Here is a 21,150-nt window from a genome sequence, read left to right as displayed (position 1 = left end):
TTTCTATAAAACCTAAGCAGCAGTTGAGAATGTGCCTAAAATATGCTGTATTCGTTTGGGAGGTAAGTTAAAGTGAAGTTATTGAATTTGTGAAATAGAACATTTTTATTCATCAAAACCATGTTAAATAAATAAACTTTATTTTCAAAACCAAAATATGTACAATATAGGCTACACAACGTATATTTCTTAACCATGTTGTCACTTATTCACAACCATTCAAAACCAAAATCAACCAACCAAAAATCTAAGCAGTCAAGAAATGTGTACTTGGTAAAATCCTTCATTTCTATAAACGTAAGACCTTGAATCATACATAAAATGGAACATCTGTGGCTTCTTTTTTCATTTAACTGACCATCTTGAAGTCAATGCAATATATAATACAGTAAAATGCACTTTCTGCCATGTGACAGAGTAAAGGTCACTTTAATTGTAGTTCCAATCTTTATTTCCAAACCCTCCCAGATTATGTTGAAGTAGAAAAGCATATACGTAACTTTAGTACACATTTTGTACAAGCAGCACAGGCTGCAATGCTCCATAAAAGCATTAGAGGTCATTCACCATTCTGTTATTTACAGCTAAAATTGGTTAATTACTTGATTAAATGTATGATTGCAGAAGTGTTTAACTCCTCATATGGTATAACCTTGCTAGGACATATTAAGAGTTGTGAAGTTGAGATGGGATATTGCCCAGGATCAATATGGTAGATTAGATTAAACACAAAAAAGGAAGAAAAATAAATCCAGTGCATTGAAATCTGCTAAATCAACAGACGTATCAAAACAGTTTATACAAGTTGTATTCATTTTGGCTGTGAGGCGATAATACATTGTATATTGAAGCCTGTGTGGATTTTACATCATGGATATTCAGATCCTTACTGACCACAGCACAAAAACATTTCAGTTGGAGTTCTAGTTGACTGTGTTCATATGTTCGAAGTCCATTAATTACAGGCATCACATTCAGATCTGCTTCCACTCATTCATCAAATGGGACATTCAAGTCTTGACCTTGAAACGTCTGAGAGTATAAGGAGCCTAGTACGTGAAATCTTCATCGAATTAAAAAAAACAAAAACATTCAGAAGTCAGTTTGACATCTTCTCCTTCTTCTTAAAAAGCTTCATCAGTTGGGAAAATCGCTTTGCAATCTAAAGATTAAAAATAAACAGAACTGACATCAATGCTCAGCATTAACTACTAGTATCTTATATCAAAAACATAAAATGGCATTATCAAAAAAACTCCAGTGGCATAATGGCCACGGCCTCCGGTGCACATGTACTGCTGTAGCATGTGTTCGAATCCGGCCCACTGCTACTTCAGCACTCTCCTCTATCTCTATCAAATAAACATGCAGAGACTTTCAAAATATACTTTAAAAAATAAACTTCAAACACTGTAAAGACAAAAAATGCTCTATGAATATACATAACTGGGTTACAATTCAAAAGGGTTCATATAAAAGGTTTTGTAATTACATTAACGGTTATTAAATATTTGTAAATGCATTATAACCCATTAATAAATGGGTTATAACAAATTGGTCAAAATGGTGCCATAGCCTGTCAGTGTTTGCCAAGTAGTGAGACACTATTTACCTCGAGGTATTAACCATTTATAAATGCACTTACAAACGCAGATAATATTGAACCCTTATGCATCATCATGCAACCTTATTTTCAAATGGTTGCACAGTTAAACAATAGTTATTTTCTCACTTTTTGGTGTGATACATTGTTGCTCTGTCCCAGGAACAGAAATGATTGGTTTTCACACCAATGGTCAACTCCCATGATGTGTCTTGCCCCACATTTGAAACCATGATGATGCATTGGTACACTTATTTATTCCAGGAATGAAGGCCTTGTCTGAACATCTCAAGCCATATTATTGGTTCGCTGGTTTCGGAGAACTGGCCAATTTTGTGAGCTCTGCCCATCTGTGAAACACAGTTGAAATAAAGACAACCTGGAACATGCCCAGAATGTGTTGACACTGACGTTACAGTGCGTCGTGAAGAATCAGGATAGATGTGGATATGAGACGTGTGCAAAGGCCAGACGGAAAAGATTGCGCGAAATAAAACTGTTCACAAGATAAAAATGACGACAGAGAGAGGATAAATTCTCTATGTAATTTGTTTCACTTTTGGATACAGAAGTTCTGCTGGATGATTTAGCAAGCTGCTCAGCTAGCAAAGTAGCTAGCTATCTTGCTAGCACGTCTGTCCTAGCTAGCTAGGAAATGGTGGCTAGTTAGCATTAGGTAAAACTTTCTGCTAGACGATTTAGCACAAGATAATATTTGGCATAATATAGTTAGCTAGCTAAGTAGGTCACGCTTGCTGGATAGTTCGCTTCGCTATAGCAGGCAAACTGTAGCTGCTAGCTAGCTAACATCAACATGGCAGAATTTCCCTGGAATTTGTTTAGCTAGCGTCTTTGGATTAACACGCTAGTTAGCGAGTTGTCTCTAGCTAGGTAGATGTTCAATTAGCTAGCTTGCATATTAAAACTAATTTACTATTTGCTAGTGTATTAGCAACATTTTTGATAACCCCTTTAATCTGTGGTAGTTAGATATTAGTGTTAGCAAGTAATGTTAAACACTAGCTAGCTATTATTACAATAAAAAAATATATATACAAATTAGGGGGTAGATCAGCTTTACAATTACAGATAGATTGTGGCTTCCATCAATGTAATAGTGTGCATAATTTCCAATCCCCCATATGTTTTTGGTAAACATTATTATTATTACATATTTGTTTAATAGATGTTTTTATTATTTTCCCCTAACGCTACCACCCCACCCTTAACTGGAGTAAACTAAATGGGCAACACTTAGGCTTCTACTTCCAGTTTATACATACATTTCACAGACACAGTATATTTTACAATAGTTATCTTTTGTTTGTTTTTAGTCCCATCCTTCAGCTCCACTCAACCCCTTCCATCGATCTATGAACACCATCCAGTTTTGATTTCTAGTTTCCATATATTTTTTTTAACTGTGCTGTTTCACAAAAGTTGAGCCTTTCTATTCTCATAGATTCTACATACTGTAAATTAAAGAAACATTTTTGCTAAAAGTATTATTAAATTAATTGACCATGACTTTTTAAAAACACCCAGCAGTGCTATTTGCAGAGTTAGCTCCAGGTAAAAGTTGCAATTCTTCAGCGGTTCCTGAACCTGCAACCAAAAACAAGATGGCGCCGACAGAGATGATTGCTTCCGAGTCCTCAGGAAACTATGCTGTATTTTGTTATGCATTATTTCTTACATTGTTACTCCTGGAAATCTTAAGTCTTATTACATACAGCCGGGAAGAACTATTGGATATAAGAGCGACGTCAACTTACCAACATTACGACAAGGAATACGACTTTCTCGAAGCGGATCCTGTGTTTGGACCACCACCCAGGATAATGGATCTAATCCCAGAAGCCGACCCAAAACAACGGCGACGCAGAAGGGGCAGCCTCCTGGTCAGGCTCCGTAGACGTGCACATCGCCCACCGCTCCTGAGTATACTACCTGCCAATCTCCAGTCTCTTGACAACAAGGTAGATGAAATTCGAGCAAGGGTTGCCTTCCAGAAAGACAGAGATTGTAACATTCTCTGTTTCACAGAAACATGGCTCTCTCAGGATATGTTGTCAGAATCGGTTCAGCCACTGGGCTTCTCCATGCATCGCGCCAACAGAGATAAACTCCTCTCTGGGAAGAGGAAGGGCAGGAGTGTATGCTTCATGATTAATGACTCATGGTGTAATCATAAAAACATACAGGAACTCAAGTCCTTCTACTCACCCGACCTAGAATTCCTTACAATCAAATGCCAGCCATATTACCTCCCAAAGAGAATTCTCATCAGTTATCGTCACAGCTGTGTACATTCCCCCTCAAATAGACACCAAGACGGCCCTTCCTGGAACTTCACTGGACTCTATGTAAACTGGAAACCATATATCCTGAGGCTGCATTTATAGTAGCTCTGGATTTTAACAAAGCAAATTTGAGAACAAGGATACCTAAATTCTATAAGCATATTGATTGCATTACGCGCGGGTGTCATACACTCGATCACTGCTACTCTAACATCCGCAATGCATACAAAGCCCTCCCCCGCCCCCCCTTCGGCAAATCCGACCACGACGCTATCTTACTCCTATAAGGTAGAAACTCAAACAGGATGTACCAGTGACGAGAACCATTCAACGCTGGTCTGACCAATCGGAATCCACGCTTCAAGATTGTTTTGATCACGCGGACTGGGATATGTTCCGGTCAGCCTCAGATAACAACATCGATCTATCCACTGACTCAGTGAGTGAGTTTATAAAGAAGTGCATTTGAGATGTTGTACCCACTGACTATTAAAACCTATCCTAACCAGAAACGTGGATTGATGGCGGCATTCGTGCAAAACTGAAAGCGCAAACCACCTCATTTAACCATGGAAAGAGGTCTGGGAATATGGCTGAATATTAACAGTGTAGTTATTCCCTCCGCAAGGCAATCAAACAAGTGAAATGCCAGTACAGGGACAAAGTGGAGTCGCAATTCAATGGCTCAGACATGAGACAAATGTGGCAGGGTCTACAGGAAATCACAGACTACAAAAAGAAAAACAGCCACGTCACGGACAACGACATCACGCTTCCAGACAAACTAAACACCTTTGCCCGCTTTGAGGATAATACAGTGCCACCATCACGGCCAGCTAACAAGGACTGCACGCCTCAAACTCAATCTTCAAGTTTGCAGACGACCCAACAGTAGTGGGCATGATTACCAACAACGACGAGACAGCCAACAGGGAGGAGGGGAGTGTGGTGTCAGGAAAACAACCTCACTCGACGTCAAAACAAAAAGGAAATGATCGAGGACTTCAGGAAACAGAAGAGGGAGCACCCCCTATCCACATTGAAGGGACAGCAGTGGAGAAGGTGGAAAGTTTTAAATTCCTTGGCATACACATCACAGACAAACTGAAATGGTCCACCCACACCGACAATGTGGTGAAGAAGGCGCAACAGCGCCTTTTCAACCTCAGGGGGATGAAGAAATTTGGCTTGTCACCCAAAACCATGACAAACTTTTACAGATGCACAATCGAGAGTATCCTGTCAGGCTGTATTACAGCCTGGCACCGCAACTACACCGCCCTCAACCGCAAGGCTCTCCAGAAGGTGGTGTGGTCTGCACAACGCATCACCGGGGGCAAACTACCTGCCCTCCATGACACCTACAGCACCCGATGTCACAGGAAGGCCAACAACATCAGACGGCGAGGTCAGTACAGGTGCATCAAAGCTGGGACCTTAGAGACTAAAAAACAGCTTCTATCTCAAGGCCATCAGACTACTAAACAGCAATCACTAAGTCAGAAAGGCTGCTGTCTACATTGAGACCCAATCACTGGACACTACAATAAATAGATCACTAGGCACTTTAATTAAACAACGCCAATTAAATAATGTTTACATATCTTCCATTACTCATATCATATGTAAAGTTGAAGTCTGAATTTTACATACACCTTAGCCAAATACATTTAAAACCTCCGTTTTTCACAATTCCTGACATTTAATCCAAGTAATATTCCCTGTTTTAGGTCAGTTAGGATCACCACTTTATTTTAAGAATGTGAAATGTCAGAATAATAGTAGAGAATGATTTCAGCTTTTATTTCTTTCATCACATTCCCAGTGGGTCAGAAGTTTACATATACTCAATTAGTATTTGGTAGCATTGCCTTTAAATTGTTTAACTAGAGTCAAAAGTTTCAAGTAGCCTTCCACAAGCTTTCCACAATAAGTTGGGTGAATTTTGGCCCACTCCTCCTGACAGAGCTGGTGTAACTGTCAGGTTTGAAGGCCTCCTTGCTCGCACACACCTTTTTCAGTTCTGCCCACAAACGTTCTATAGGATTGAGGTCAGGGCTTTGTGATGGCCACTCCAATACCTTGACCATGCTGTCCTTAAGCAATTTTGCCACAACTTTGGAAGTATGCTTGGGGTCATTGTCCATTTGGAAGGCCCATTTGCAACCAAGCTTTAACTTCCTGACTGATGTCTTGAGATGTTGCTTCAATATATCCACATAATTTTCCTCCTCATGATGCCATCTATTTTGTGAAGTGCACCAGACCCTCCTGCAGCAAAGCGCCCCCACAACATGATGCTGCCACCCCCGTGCTTCACGGTTGGGATGGTGTTCTTTGGCTTGCAAGCCTCCCCCTTTTTCCTCCAAACATAACGATGGTCATTAGGGCCAAACAGTTCTATTTTTGTTTCATAAGACATTTCTCCCAAAAGTACGATCTTTGTCCCCATGTGCATTTGCAAACCGTAGTCTGGCTTTTTTATGGCGGTTTTGGAACAGTGGCATCTTCCTTGCTGAGCGGCCTTTCAGGTTATGTCGATATACAGTGCCTTGCGAAAGTATTCGGCCCCCTTGAACTTTTCGACCTTTTGCCACATTTCAGGCTTCAAACATAAAGATATAAAACTAATTTTTTGTGAAGAATCAACAACAAGTGGGACACAATCATGAAGTAGAACGAAATTTATTGGATATTTCAAACTTTTTTAACAAATAAATAACTGAAAAATTGGCCGTGCAAAATTATTCAGCCCCCTTAAGTTAATACTTTGTAGCGCCACCTTTTGCTGCGATTACAGCTGTAAGTCACTTGGGGTATGTCTCTATCAGTTTTGCACATCGAGAGACTGAAATTTTCGCCCATTCCTCCTTGCAAAACAGCTCGAGCTCAGTGAGGTTGGATGGAGAGCGTTTGTGAACAGCAGTTTTCAGTTTTTTCCACAGATTCTCGATTGGATTCAGGTCTGGACTTTGACATTCTAACACCTGGATATGTTTATTTGTCAACCATTCCATTGTAGATTTTGCTTTATGTTTTGGACCATTGTCTTGTTGGAAGACAAATCTCCATCCCAGTCTCAGGTCTTTTGCAGACTCCATCAGGTTTTCTTCCAGAATGGTCCTGTATTTGGCTCCATCCATCTTCTCATCAATTTTAACCATCTTCCCTGCCCCTGCTGAAGAAAAGCAGGCCCAAACCATGATGCTGCCACCACCATGTTTGACAGTGGGGATGGTGTGTTCAGGGTGATGAGCTGTGTTGCTTTTACGCCAAACATAACGTTTTGCATTGTTGCCAAAAAGTTCGACCAGAGCACCTTCTTCCACATGTTTGGTGTGTCTCCCAGGTGGCTAGTGGCAAACTTTAAATGACACTTTTTATGGATTCTATTTATCATCATTAGTCATTTAGGTCAACATTGGATCATTCAGAGATCCTCACTGAACTTCTGGAGAGAGTTTGCTGCACTGAAAGTAAAGGGGCTGAATAATTTTGCACGGCCAATTTTTCTGTTTTTTATTTGTTAAAAAAGTTTGAAATATCCAATAAATTTCATTCCACTTCATAATTGTGTCCCACTTGTTGTTGATTCTTCACAAAAAATTACAGTTTTATATCTTTATGTTTGAAGCCTGAAATGTGACAAAAGGTTGAAAAGTTCAAGGGGGCCGAATACTTTCGCAAGGCACTGTAGGACTCGTTTTACTGTGGATATATATACTTTTGCACCCGTTTCCTCCAGCATTTTCACAGGGTCCTTTGCTGTTGTTCTGGGATTGATTTGCTTTTTTCGCACCAAAGTACGTTCATCTCTAGGAGACAGAACGCGTCTCCTTCCTGAGCGGTATGACGGCTGCATGGTCCCATGGTGTTTATACTTGCGTACTATTGTTTGTAGAGATGAACATGGTACCTTCAGGCGTTTGGAAATTGCTCCCAATTATGAACCAGACTTGTGGAGGTCTACAATTATTTTTCTGAGGTCTTGGCTGATTTCTTTAGATTTTTCCATGATGTCAAGCAAAGAGGCACTGAGTTTGAAGGTAGGCCTTGAAATACATCCACAGGTACCCCACAGGTACACCTGTTGGAAAGATTACTTGTGTCATGCACAAAGTAGATGTCCTAACCGACTTGCCAAAACTATAGTTTGTGAACAAGAAATTTGTGGAGTGGTTGAAAAATAAGTTTTAATGACTCCAACCTAAGTGTATGTAAACTTCGGATTTCAACTGTATTTTATACCATCTATTACACCTTGCCTATGCCGCTCAACCATCACTCATCCATATATTTGTATGTACATATTCTCATTCACCCCTTTAGATGTGTGTATTAGGTAGTTGTTGGGAAATTGTTAGATTACTTGTTAGACACTGCACTGTCGGAACTAGAAGCACAAGCATTTCGCTACACTCGCATTAACATCTGCTAACCATGTGTATGTGACCAATACAATTTGATTTGAAGCTACATATGGACAGTACCAAAACAAAATGATTTAATGGAGTGTCTCTTTGCAGCAAAATCTGTGGAGTTGGGATGGTTGTATCCCCCATATAACATTATATTGGTTGCAAGAATTTTGTATAATAATTTAAATAGAAAAACAAAGTTCTGAATCCAGTGTCGTTTTGTGTAATAGTTCATCGAATCGGTACATCGAAAATCTCTTCCCAACTACTTTACAATCTATATGGCACAGCTGTCAACTTCTTGGTCCTTTCATGAAACTGGTATACTTTTTTATTCATCACAATTTTCTTTAACCAATTGTGGTCTTTATCCTGTCTGTGCTAGGGGGCAGTATTTTCACGGCCAGAAAAAAACGTACCCGATTTAAACTGGTTACTACTCTTGCCCAGAAACGAGAATATGCATATTATTAGTAGATTTGGATAGAAAACACTCTAAAGTTTCTAAAACTGTTTGAATGGTGTCTGAGTATAACAGAACTCATATGGCAGGCAAAAACCTGAGAAGATTCCAAACAGGAAGTGGCCTGTCTGCAAATTTGTAGTCCTTCTGTTGCTTCTCTATCAAAACTACAGTATCTGAGCTGTTACGTGACACTTTGTAAGGCTTCCATTGGCTCTCTAAAGCCTTCAGAAACCGGGTTGAGGCGTCTCCTGTCTCTGGGCAGATAACAGGAGCACAGTTTGTCAGTGGACTGCCTGGTGACAAAGAGATTGGAGATGCGCGTTCACAAGATCACGCCATTTTTTCTTTCCCTCTTTGAATGAATACAGCATTGTCCGGTTCGAAAATATTATAAATAATTTTAAACAGCGTTTGACATGCTTCTAAGTACGGTAATGGAACATTTTAAATTTTTTGGTCTGGAAATACGCTCGCGCGTTACCCTTTGGATAGTGACCTGAACGCATGAACAAAACGGGAGTATTTGGACATAACTAGGGATTATTTGGAACAAAAACAACATTTGTTGTGGAAGTAGCAGTCCTGGGAGTGCATTCTGACGAAGAACAGCAAAGGTAACACAATTTTTCTAATAGTAATTCTGAGTTTAGTGAGCCCCGAAGTTGGCGGGTGTCTGAATAGCTAGCCTGTGATGACTGAGCTATGTACTCAGAATATTGCAAAATGTGCTTTCGCCGAAAAGCTATTTTAAAATCTGACATAGCGATTGCATAAAGGAGTTCTGTATCTATAATTCTTAAAATAATTATGTATTTTGTCAACGTTTATGATGAGTAATTTAGTAAATTCATCGGAAGTTTTGGGTGGGAATGCTAGTTCTGAACATCACATGCTAATGTAAAAAGCTGTTTTTTGATATAAATATGAACTTGATTGAACAAAACATGCATGTATTGTATAACATAATGTCCTAGGAGTGTCATCTGATGAAGATCATCAAAGGTTAGTGCTGCATTTAGCTGTGTTTTGGGTTTTTGTGACATATATGCTTGCTTTGAAAATGGCTGTGTGATTATTTTTGGCTGTGTACTTTCCTAACATAATCTAATGTTTTGCTTTCGCTGTAAAGCCTTTTTGAAATCGGACAATGTGGTTGGATTAACGAGAGTCTTATCTTTCAAAAGGTGTAAAATAGTCATATGGTTGAAAAATTGAAATTATTGCATTTTTGAGGTATTTGTATTTCGCGCCACGTTCTTCCATTGGATATTTGGCGAGGTGTTCCGCTGGCGGAATGTCTAAATGCAAGATTAATGTAGGGCCGACAGACAAGTTCCTTACGTTCCCTCCCCGTCCACTTGCCTCTTCCATTTTTGCAGTAATTAAACAGACATGAAAATAGCAATATTTTGGAGATTTCTTTTTCAAGTAACCGAAGTGAGAGGTTGTAATCTGAATAAAGGGAAAAAGGCCATTTTTGAACATGGGGTGAGACATTCTTACTAATCTGCTAGAGAACCAGTTTGGATTTAAGTATAACTTTTGAAGCCTTTAGTGAAAGGTCTAATGCTTTAATATTTAAATCATCTGTCCTCAGAATCCATATTCATTATATACTGCTCAAAAAAATAAAGGGAACACTTAAACAACACATCCTAGATCTGAATGAAATAAATAATCTTATTAAATATTTTTTTCTTTACATAGTTGAATGTGCTGACAACAAAATCACACAAAAATAATCAATGGAAATCCAATTTATCAACCCATGGAGGTCTGGATTTGGAGTCACACTCAAAATTAAAGTGGAAAACCACACTACAGGCTGATCCAACTTTGATGTAATGTCCTTAAAACAAGTCAAAATGAGGCTCAGTAGTGTGTGTGGCCTCCACGTGCCTGTATGACCTCCATTCAATGCCTGGGCATGCTCCTGATGAGGTGGCGGATGGTCTCCTGAGGGATCTCCTCCCAGACCTGGACTAAAGCATCCGCCAACTCCTGGACAGTCTGTGGTGCAACGTGGCGTTGGTGGATGGAGCGAGACATGATGTCCCAGATGTGCTCAATTGGATTCAGGTCTGGGGAACGGGTGGGCCAGTCCATAGCATCAATGCCTTCCTCTTGCAGGAACTGCTGACACACTCCAGCCACATGAGGTCTAGCATTGTCTTGCATTAGGAGGAACCCAGGGCCAACCGCACCAGCATATGGTCTCACAAGGGGTCTGAGGATCTCATCTCGGTACCTAATGGCAGTCAGGCTACCTCTGGCGAGCACATGGAGGGCTGTGCGGCCCCCCAAAGAAATGCCACCCCACACCATGACTGACCCACCGCCAAACTGGTCATGCTGGAGGATGTTGCAGGTAGCAGAACGTTCTCCACGGCGTCTCCAGACTCTGTCATGTCTGTCACGTGCTCAGTGTGAACCTGCTTTCATCCGTGAAGAGCACAGGGCGCCAGTGGCGAATTTGCCAATCTTGGTGTTCTCTGGCAAATGCCAAACGTCCTACACGGTGTTGGGCTGTAAGCACAACCCCCACCTGTGGACGTCGGGCCCTCATACCACCCTCATGGAGTCTGTTTCTGACCGTTTGAGCAGACACATGCACATTTGTGGCCTGCTGGAGGTCATTTTGCAGGGCTCTGGCAGTGCTCCTCCTGCTCCTCCTTGCACAAAGGCGGAGGTAGCGGTCCTGCTGCTGGGTTGTTGCCCTCCTACGGCCTCCTCCACGTCTCCTGATGTACTGGCCTGTCTCCTGGTAGCGCCTCCATGCTCTGGACACTATACTGACAGACACAGCAAACCTTCTTGCCACAGCTCGCATTGATGTGCCATCCTGGATGAGCTGCACTACCTGAGCCACTTGTGTGGGTTGTAGACTCCGTCTCATGCTACCACTAGAGTGAAAGCACCGCCAGCATTCAAAAGTGACCAAAACATCAGCCAGGAAGCATAGGAACTGAGAAGTGGTCTGTGGTCCCCACCTGCAGAACCACTCCTTTATTGGGGGTGTCTTGCTAATTGCCTATAATTTCCACCTGTTGTCCATTCCATTTGCACAACAGCATGTGAAATGTGTTGTCAATCAGTGTTGCTTCCTAAGTGGACAGTTTGATTTCACAAAAGTGTGATTGACTTGGAGTTACATTGTGTTGTTTAAGTGTTCCCTTTATTTTTTTGAGCAGTGTATAACTAGGCTTGTTTAAATTTTGTCTGGCTTGCCTTTCCAAATAAAATTGAATATTTTTTGCTCAGATAGCAACTTTCTTTTTTCTTACTAGGTGTAGGCAAGGCCATAAGCAAGTAGGTAAACTGGGATATGACTAAAGAGTTAATCAGGGTGATTTTTCCACAAATAGACAGGTATTTACATTTCCACGGTAGCAAGATCATATCTATTTTTGCTAACTTTAAATTAAAACGTATGGGAGTGAGATCATTCAATACTGAGTACGCCCACATATTTTCATACTATGTTATAAAAAAAATTGTACCTCCTGTTTCAGGAAGTTACATATACATGACCTTCCACCCCCACCTGGGATATGGAAGCCTGATGAAACGTAAATAAATATCACCTGGAAGCAGGAGCAACAGTGTGCGGCATTTTCCTTTCTGTTTTCCATGAGTTTGCCTACAACTCCATCACCTGCGGAAGGTACCTGGATGTGCGCATGTTCTTCAGCTTTTGTACACGTCAACGTCAGACCATTTTATTGGTAAACTACCCGGTAATGTAAAAGTTGTATTCTTTAGTGATCCAATATGAATCATCCAATCATGAATCTTGCTCAATTGTGCACCGGGGCCTCCCACTCTTTCTATTGTGGTTAGAGACAGTTTGCGCTGTCCTGTGACGGGAGTAGTACACAGCGTTGTACAAGATCTTCAGTTTATTGGCAATTTCTCACATGGAATAGCCTTCATTTCTCAGAACAAGAATAGACTGACGAGTTTCAGATTAAAGTTCTTTGTTTCAGGCCATTTTGAGCCTGTAATCGAACCCACAAATGCTGATGCTCCAGATACTCCAGGAGTCTAAAAAAGGTCAGTTTTATTGCTTCTTTAATCAGAACAACATTTTTCAGCTGTACTAACATAATTGTAAAAGGGTTTCTAATGATCAATTAGCCTTTAAAATGATAAACTTGGATTAGCTAACGCAACGTGCCATTGGAACACAGGAGTGATGGTTGCTGGTAATGGGCCTCTGTACGCCCATGTCGATATTCCATAAACAAATGTGCCGTTTCTAGCTACAATAGTCATTTACAACATTAACCTGTTAGGGCTAGGGGGCAGTATTGACACGGCCGGATAAAAAAACGTACCCGATTTAATCTGGTTACTACTCCTGCCCAGTAACTAGAATATGCATATAATTATTGGCTTTGGATAGAAAACACCCTAAAGTTTCTAAAACTGTTTGAATGGTGTCTGTGAGTATAACAGAACTCATATGGCAGGCCAAAACCTGAGAAGATTCCATGCAGGAAGTGGCCTGTCTGACAAGTTGTTGTTCATCTTGGCTCTTTTTATTTACGACTGAGGATCTTTGCTATAACGTGACACTTCCTACGGCTCCCATAGGCTCTCAGAGCCCGGGAAAAAGCGGAATGATATCGAGGCAGCCTCTGGCTGAAACACATTATCGCGTTTGGCAAGTGGCCGATCAGAGTACTATGGGCTTAGGCGCGTGCCCGAGTCGACCCCATGCTTTATTTTCTTTCGTATGTTTACCTAAACGCAGATTCCCGGTCGGAATATTATCGATTTTTTACGAGACAAATGGCATAAAAATTGATTTTAAACAGCGGTTGACATGCTTCGAAGTATGGTAATGGAATATTTAGAATTTTTTTGTCACGAAATGAGCCATGCTCGTCACCCTTATTTACCCTTTCGGATAGTGTCTTGAACGCACGAACAAAACGCCGCTATTTGGATATAACAATGGATTATTTGGGACCAAACCAACATTTGTTATTGAAGTAGAAGTCCTGGGAGTGCATTCTGACGAAGAACAGCAAAGGTAATAACATTTTTCTTATAGTAAATCTGACTTTGGTGAGTGCTAAACTTGCTGGGTGTCTAAATAGCTAGCCCTGTGATGCCGGGCTATCTACTGAGAATATTGCAAAATGTGCTTTCACCGAAAAGCTATTTTAAAAAAATCGGACATAGAGTGCATAGAGGAGTTCTGTATCTATAATTCTTTAAATAATTGTTATGTTTTTTGTGAACGTTTACCGTGAGTAATTTAGTAAATTCACCGGCAGTGTTCGGTGGGAATGCTAGTCACATGCTAGTCACATGCTAATGTAAAAAGCTGGTTTTTGATATAAATATGAACTTGATTGAACAAAACATGCATGTATTGTATAACATAATGTCCTAAGATTGTCATCTGATGAAGATCATCAAAGGTTAGTGCTGCATTTAGCTGTGGTTTGGGTTTATGTGACATTATATGCTAGCTTGAAAAATGGGTGTCTGATTATTTCTGGCTGGGTACTCTGCTGACAATCTAATGTTTTGCTTTCGTTGTAAAGCCTTTTTGAAATCGGACAGTGTGGTTAGATTAACGAGAGTCTTGTCTTTAAAATGGTGTAAAATAGTCATTGTTTGAGAAATTGAAGTAATAGCATTTCTAAGGTATTTGAATAACGCGCCACGGGATTCCACTGGCTGTTACGTAGGTGGGACGAAATCGTCCCACTGGCCCTAGAGAAGTTAAGCTACTTTGCTTCCTCTTTCAAAATATTGTTTGGTGAATCATGGGTGACGCCGTAATTTGTAGCAAGTTTCAATACATTTCTATGTTGAAGATTCAAACATTATTTGGCCCATTTTTCCCCATATGCCATACAGTTCGCTGTATTTGTATAATATATTACACTTGATCTTCTTGAATAAGTTCTTCCATTTCTTTTGGTTTTCATCTATGGTACAGATTTTATTGCCATCTGTACTGTTAGTCCCTCTATTGCCTTTGTTAATATGAATTATTTTGACCTAAATTGCTTTTGTTTTAAAGATGAGTATTGAATTGCATGGCCTCTATTATTTTTAGCTAGCAGTGGATGACATAACTAGCTAAGCCTAAATGGTATAGATCATGATAGTAGAGTTGTGTAGCTAGAGTGTCTATGCTAAATTGCCAAAATTCCTCCTCTCCAACACAAATGAACAGATGAAGACACAGAAGGGGATCATGAGACCCTAGGTTGTATTTTAAATATTGATAACAGTTAACTTTCTATTCTGACTTGTAATGTTAAAAAGGGGAGAGAAAAAAAGACATCCCCTGTTAATCCAAATTAGCTAGGCTACTCACTATACCAACGATAGGCTACCGTCTTGAGTCACTGCAATTAAAATTATTTTCCTAATGTATCCTTCCATTAAATTACATTTTGTTCTTACTATACTGAACAAGAATATAACATGCAACAGTTTCAAAGATTTTGCTGAGTTACAGTTCATATAAGGAAATCAGTCAACTTCAACAAATTCATTAGGCCTTAATCATTTATAGATGATTTGAGAGTTCACTCAGAGCTTAGACATACTTACTATTAGGTATTAGGTACTCATCACTACATACATGAGAAGATTCAACACTTTGTTAAACATGTTCAGTCAATGAATGGTGGGTATGAAGACCAAAACATTCAACATTGTGAGAGGATACCTCCTCCAATGTTCTACCAACCAAAGGTATTAGAGTCACCATTTCACACCAGAGCGTTCAACATACTTGGACTATCACAGAGAAGTGGTAAGTGTGTTGATATCATCTGTTAAATGGCAATATGTTAGAAATTATGATTGAATAATGTCCTGGATGTAAATTTGACCAGGGCATCAGGGTTTCAAAGGTGGGTCAAGACAAAATCATGAAAACCAACCTCCTCTGTACCTGAGACAGAGAACCAATGCATCACACTCAAAAGTGAGGGGAAAAAAATTGTTCAACTATGCAACTATTGAAAATAACGTTGCATGATGATGCACAAGGTTTAATCTTAGAAGCACTTGTAAGTGCATTTATAAATGGTTAATAGCTAGAGGTAAATATTTGCTCACTAATTGGCAAACACTGACCAGTTAGTCATTGCACTATTTTGACCAATGTGATATCACTGTTTATTAACTGCTTATAATGCATTTACAAATTATTCAATCATTGTTAATAGCGTGATTATAACCACTTTATAAACCCTTTACAAATGGAACCTTATTGTAAAGGGTTACCCAGAATTGATATCAATGCTCAGCATTAACTACTACTATATTATATCAAAAACATAGAATGCTATCAAAAGTAAATTAGTAAAGACATACCTGAGCGGGTGTCTTGTTCAATTTCTCTGAAAGGGCAGAGAAAGTATCTGGAGAGGAACCTTTCATCTTTAGTGCGAGGAGAATATCTCGGTCTTCATCCCTTCAAGAAAAACAATTATTTTAGTGGCAATCATGACACAGAGACTCTCCAACAGCTAACATACAAATGGCACATCACAAAAATGCATGTATTTAAAGACCAACTCACCTTGTCCACGTCACCATCACTTCACCCTTTTTTACGATGATATTCTTGGCAGACAGGCTGTTGGGTGATGGGGTAGATTGGGGTGGAGTAGTGACTTTACTTCTCTCTCTCTTGGAGCTTCCAGTCCCCTTTCCTTTGGGACTTTTTGAGGACTTATTTTTATGCATGCTCCTCTCTGGGATCACCTTTTTAGCCCGCTTTGCTTTAGTTTCCACATGGTGCCTTGTCCGCTTTTTCCCGGTCTTACCCTTGCTGTGGTCTCTCTCTGGTGTGTCTTCTATGATGGTTAGGCAAGGCGAAGATAGCGCAGATGCTGTTTCGGTGCTTGTGGAAAGGCTGGAAAGGTAGAAAGGAGGACTGGCCTCTGAAAAAGGGGATTTTGAAGGAGTTTTTTCTGGGGGCTGATCTTCTTCTGGTGGTGTTTGAGGGCTCTCAGCACCCCCAGGATTGATGTCTGCACTTGTGGGGCTGATGCCTGGGTTGGTAGAAATGACTTCTGGGCTTGTGAAGTTGACACATGGGTAGGCACAGTTATTTTCTGGGTTGGTGGCATTATTTCCTGGGTAGGTAGAGTTGACACTGCCTGGGCTTGAAGAGTTGACTCCTTGGCTTGAGTTGATTCCTAGGTTGGTGGAGTTGATGTCTGGGCTTAAGGAATTCACTACTAGGCTTGATGAATTAATTCCTAAGCTTGTGGAGTTGACACTGCCTGGGCTTGAGGAGTTATTTCCTTGGTAGGTAGAGTTGACGCTGCCTGGGCTTGAGGAGTTATTTCCTTGGTAGGTAGAGTTGACGCTGCCTGGGCTTGAGGAGTTATTTCCTTGGTAGGTAGAGTTGACACTGTCTAAGCTTGAGGAGTTGACCCCCGAGTTGGTGGAGTTGACCCCCGAGTTGGTGGAGTTGACCCCCGAGTTGGTGGAGTTGATGGAGTTGACCCCCGAGTTGGTGGAGTTGACCCCCGAGTTGGTGGAGTTGACCCCCGAGTTGGTGGAGTTGACCCCCGAGTTGGTGGAGTTGGTGTTTGCATGCCGTATCCTCACAATGAAATGATCATTTGACTTCTCCATCACTACTGCCTGCATGGGCATGTGAGGCTTGAAGTGAAACAAGGGGTTAACAGGAGCCTCCCTGGTCCTGCCACCACCGCTTGATGCACCGCTGGAGTTGTCCGTGTCCAGGGCAAGGTGAATGTCCTGCTCTGTAGCGTCTTCCCCATTCATAAGGGCATCCTCACTGAAGTGTGCACTGATGACACTGTCCGGAGCAGACATGGGCTCCCCGCTGGCTGGGTGCAAAAAGCTGAGGTGATTGTCAGACTTGAGAGGTGAGGGAATTGTGAGAGACCCAGACAGATCTTCTGCCAAGATGGAATATGATCTATGCGAGAAGACACTAGACTGTGGTGTCATTCTGCTTTCTGGTAGGCCAGAGGGCACATCTAACATGCAACTCTCATCCAACAAAGATGGATTTAGTGGAATTTGGACTTTTGAATTTGGAGAGGAAAACTTCATAGGTGAAATAGCTGACCATGTGGCAATGAGTTTAGAGGGAGTACCAACTTTACTTGGGGTACCAACGCCTAGGAAACTCTCTCTTTCTTTCAGAGGAGTACCAAGGGACCAGCCATGATTGTCCCCAGCTGAGACACTCGTTTCTAGCAGATCAGACCCTTGTAAGAGACACTTGAAGATCTCTCCCATCTGAGAGTCCGTTACCAGGTTGAACGTTAGGCTGGAGGCTTGCTGTTCTGTGAGGATTTCAAAGTCAGGCTTGTCATGGAGTGAGCCATTTTGAGACAGCCGGCGAACATAGGTTGCTGTTTTCTCAGCAGATGAAGAGCTGTTTGATGGTAAGAGCTCTACCACCTGTTGCAAAGGAGGTTGGATAACAGGAGGATCTGAGGTTTGAGGCTCCGATTCCATATCCTCTTCGAATGACATTTTAATATTTTTGCCTTTTCCAAGACCTGTTTTGCAAGGGGGGACAGTCCGAGACCTGGATCTTTTCATGCTGGTTTCAACACACTCAGTTAATTCCTTTTGCAGTCTTTTTGGTGCAGAAGTTCTGGTTATGGTCACTCCCTGCTGCATTTTAAGTTCAGCGGCCACAGATGGCTTGGGGGACTTCACAGGCAGCTTGGGGGACTTCACAGGCAGCTTGGGGGACTTCACAGGCAGCTTGGGGGACTTCACAGGCAGCTTGGGGGACTTCACAGGCAGCTTGGGTACCCCATTTCCAGAGAGACTGTCTCTTTTTTCTGCTCCTGCCGACTGGCTTCCGTTTGAGGATTTGCAAACACTTCTCAGTGCAGTCTGAATCTCCTTGAATAAGAAGTCTAACTGCACATCCACGAATTCCCACAGTTTCAACTTCATATTAAGTGGTTCTTGGTCAAAGATGCGGTTGACAATGCCATTATTTGATAACTTACTCAAAACAGAAATGATGATGTTCTTCAGTTTAACTTTGAGGTAATCTTCTTGGCTGCATAGTTTAGTAAAGCTTACACTATCAACAAAGTCTGTAAAAGACGGGAAAAAGGACATGTCCATAACACCGCAGAAGGTTTTCTTAGGGAATGTTGAATGAAGCTTCATGTACTTTTTTCTGCACTCATAGCGAATCTTTGCAAGCATGGCCATAACCTCCTCCACGGTAGACAAGGCAGCTTTGGGTAACGGAGGTTGAACAGTTTTGTAGCGGGTTTTGTTTGATGTGGGGCTTCCAAATGGTGAAGTCAAGGTTTTACTTCTGAGTTTAAAATTCTGTTGTGAAACTAAACTATTTTCTTTGGCCGGCTTCTTCGAAAGTCTAGGGGATGACTTGAGAGTTGGTTGATTTTTATTAGATCTTGTGGGCCTAACCGTCATGTCTGGAGAACTTGGCATGACTGGAGTTTCTTCCTCTTCACTTTCACTAACAATTTCACCCTCTTCCAGTTCCTCAAGGCTGGAAGGATGGACAGATGACTCATCCACATCTCGTTGTGCAGCACGTGTGACGGAGCAGCCAGGATTGTTGTTCTCCTGATTCACTTCCAACTTCTTTGAATTGGAATCTCCAGTAGCACTGCGAAACTCTGGTCAAATACAATACATTGATTAGCTAATTAAAAGCATACCATGTCTACACAGTACAGTCAGTTTCATGGAGTTAAAGCAGTTGATTAGCATGTGTATACCTATTAAACCCACTCAAATCTAAGTTTAGACATGTTTAACATGTACTGCCCTAATTGTTATAAGTGGATATAAAATGAAAGATTAATCTCTCATGTGAAGTTCAATCGTATCCACAGAGATCAAATGTGGACTTAGGCTTTTGCCAACCAGTACACATCTGATTTAACTAATCATAGACTTCAATCATGATGTTAAATCAGGTGTGTTATTGCTTGGTTAGAACACAACCTTGCACCCACACCAGCCCTCTGTTGATAAGAAGCCTTACAACAAAGACCACAACACACACAATTCAATGAATTATCTGAAAGCCGATTCACATTTGCTGTACTGCTATTCTTGTTAATTAGTTTGACTTGTCTTCCTAAAGCCTATCTGAAGACATTTGAAATGTCCATCTACTGTGTATTAAATAAGGTTCAGGTGGTGGACCAACAAACAGATTTACCTGGATGAATGACAACAATATGACAAAAGTGCATGAGTAGTCACTCAAGTCATCTTCTTGTCCCTCATTTGTTTGCATTTTTTGTTCACCACTTGTAGGTGTCCTCTCTGATATCACTCAACCCTGATCTTGCTCTTCTCTCTCTGCATCAACAACTACCTGTCCAATCCAAACATCTTGGAGAGAGTGTAAAGGTCTCTAACTGTTTGTAATCTTGGTAAAGGCGAACCCATAATATGCATAACTGTAGTTTGTGTGTTTTAACTAACTTAAATCAACCCAAAATTATTTACAAGAAAATTACTTAACATCTTAAAGTAATGATATATATATATAGCCTGTCTTTTTACTGTTGTTTTATTTCTTTCCTTACCTATTGTTCACCTAATACCTTTTCTGCACTATTGGTTAGAGCCTGTAAGTAAGCATTTCACTGTAAGGTCTACACCCGTTGTAAACTTCTGACCAGGGGCGGAAATCCCGGGGGGGACACGACCTCCCCATCCTAGGAAAAATATGATTTGTTCCCCCCAATATATCCCTGAAACATAACTATGTAATTTAAATAATATTAATAATACGCAATGAAAGCAATTGTGCTGATTATAGACACTTAATAGCGCGTTAAGTTTCAAAAGATTGCGACCCCCCCCACCCTTTGCCTCACAATGGTTTGATCCACTGCCAGTTCCTTAGTTGGCAAGGTAACAGAGGGGTCGTATCCACTGTCTGAAAGGCACTCAATGAATGTAACTGACGTGAGGTTAATCTAGTCAATCGCGCACACACACTAGCTGAATATGCAGAGCTAGCGCGCAAATATTAACTATTAAGCTAGCTAGTACCTATTCCATTTATGTGGCCTTGTCAAAGATGGAATCTTTGCTATCGTCAATTTATTCCAAGATCAGCATGCAGATGATGTAAGTTAGTGCTTCAAAGTCCCTGTGATAAGGTTAGCGATAAACTGAAGTCCAAACTGAACAGAATTACACTCTCTTCTACCAAAAGCTAAATTGTCGCAAGGGAACTTCTATTTACTTATTTTATTTCACCTTTATTTAACCCGGGTAGCAAAGATTATAGCAAACACCACTGAAACTGAATTGGTGCTCGCTAGCTTTGCAAATTCAGCTATTGTTGGAAGCCAGCCAATATGAAACAAA

The 21,150-nt window shown here is 40.9% G+C and overlaps 1 protein-coding gene across 2 annotated transcripts in view; it reads right to left on the bottom strand.

Moving 5' to 3' along the window:
• Window positions 1–118: 118 nt before the first annotated feature.
• Window positions 119–21,150, bottom strand: part of LOC106571335 (CASP8-associated protein 2) — a 32,674-nt gene continuing 11,642 nt past the window's right edge. Inside the window, exons 8-10 of one of the 2 annotated variants that reach the window (XM_014144280.2) lie at window positions 16,352–19,433; window positions 16,144–16,243; window positions 119–1,162 (exon numbers count right to left, since the gene is read on the bottom strand). In XM_014144280.2, coding sequence (XP_013999755.2) covers window positions 1,100–1,162; window positions 16,144–16,243; window positions 16,352–19,433 — 3,245 coding nt within the window. In that variant the 3' untranslated portion in view covers window positions 119–1,099. Of the gene's footprint in view, window positions 1,353–16,143; window positions 16,244–16,351; window positions 19,434–21,150 lie in introns of both variants that reach the window. The other variant, XM_014144281.2, reaches the window with a different exon arrangement.

The sequence above is a fragment of the Salmo salar genome, chromosome ssa15, assembly GCF_905237065.1.
Source record: "Salmo salar chromosome ssa15, Ssal_v3.1, whole genome shotgun sequence".
Lineage (NCBI taxonomy): Eukaryota > Metazoa > Chordata > Actinopteri > Salmoniformes > Salmonidae > Salmo > Salmo salar.
This window is presented reverse-complemented; position numbering and strand designations above follow the sequence as displayed.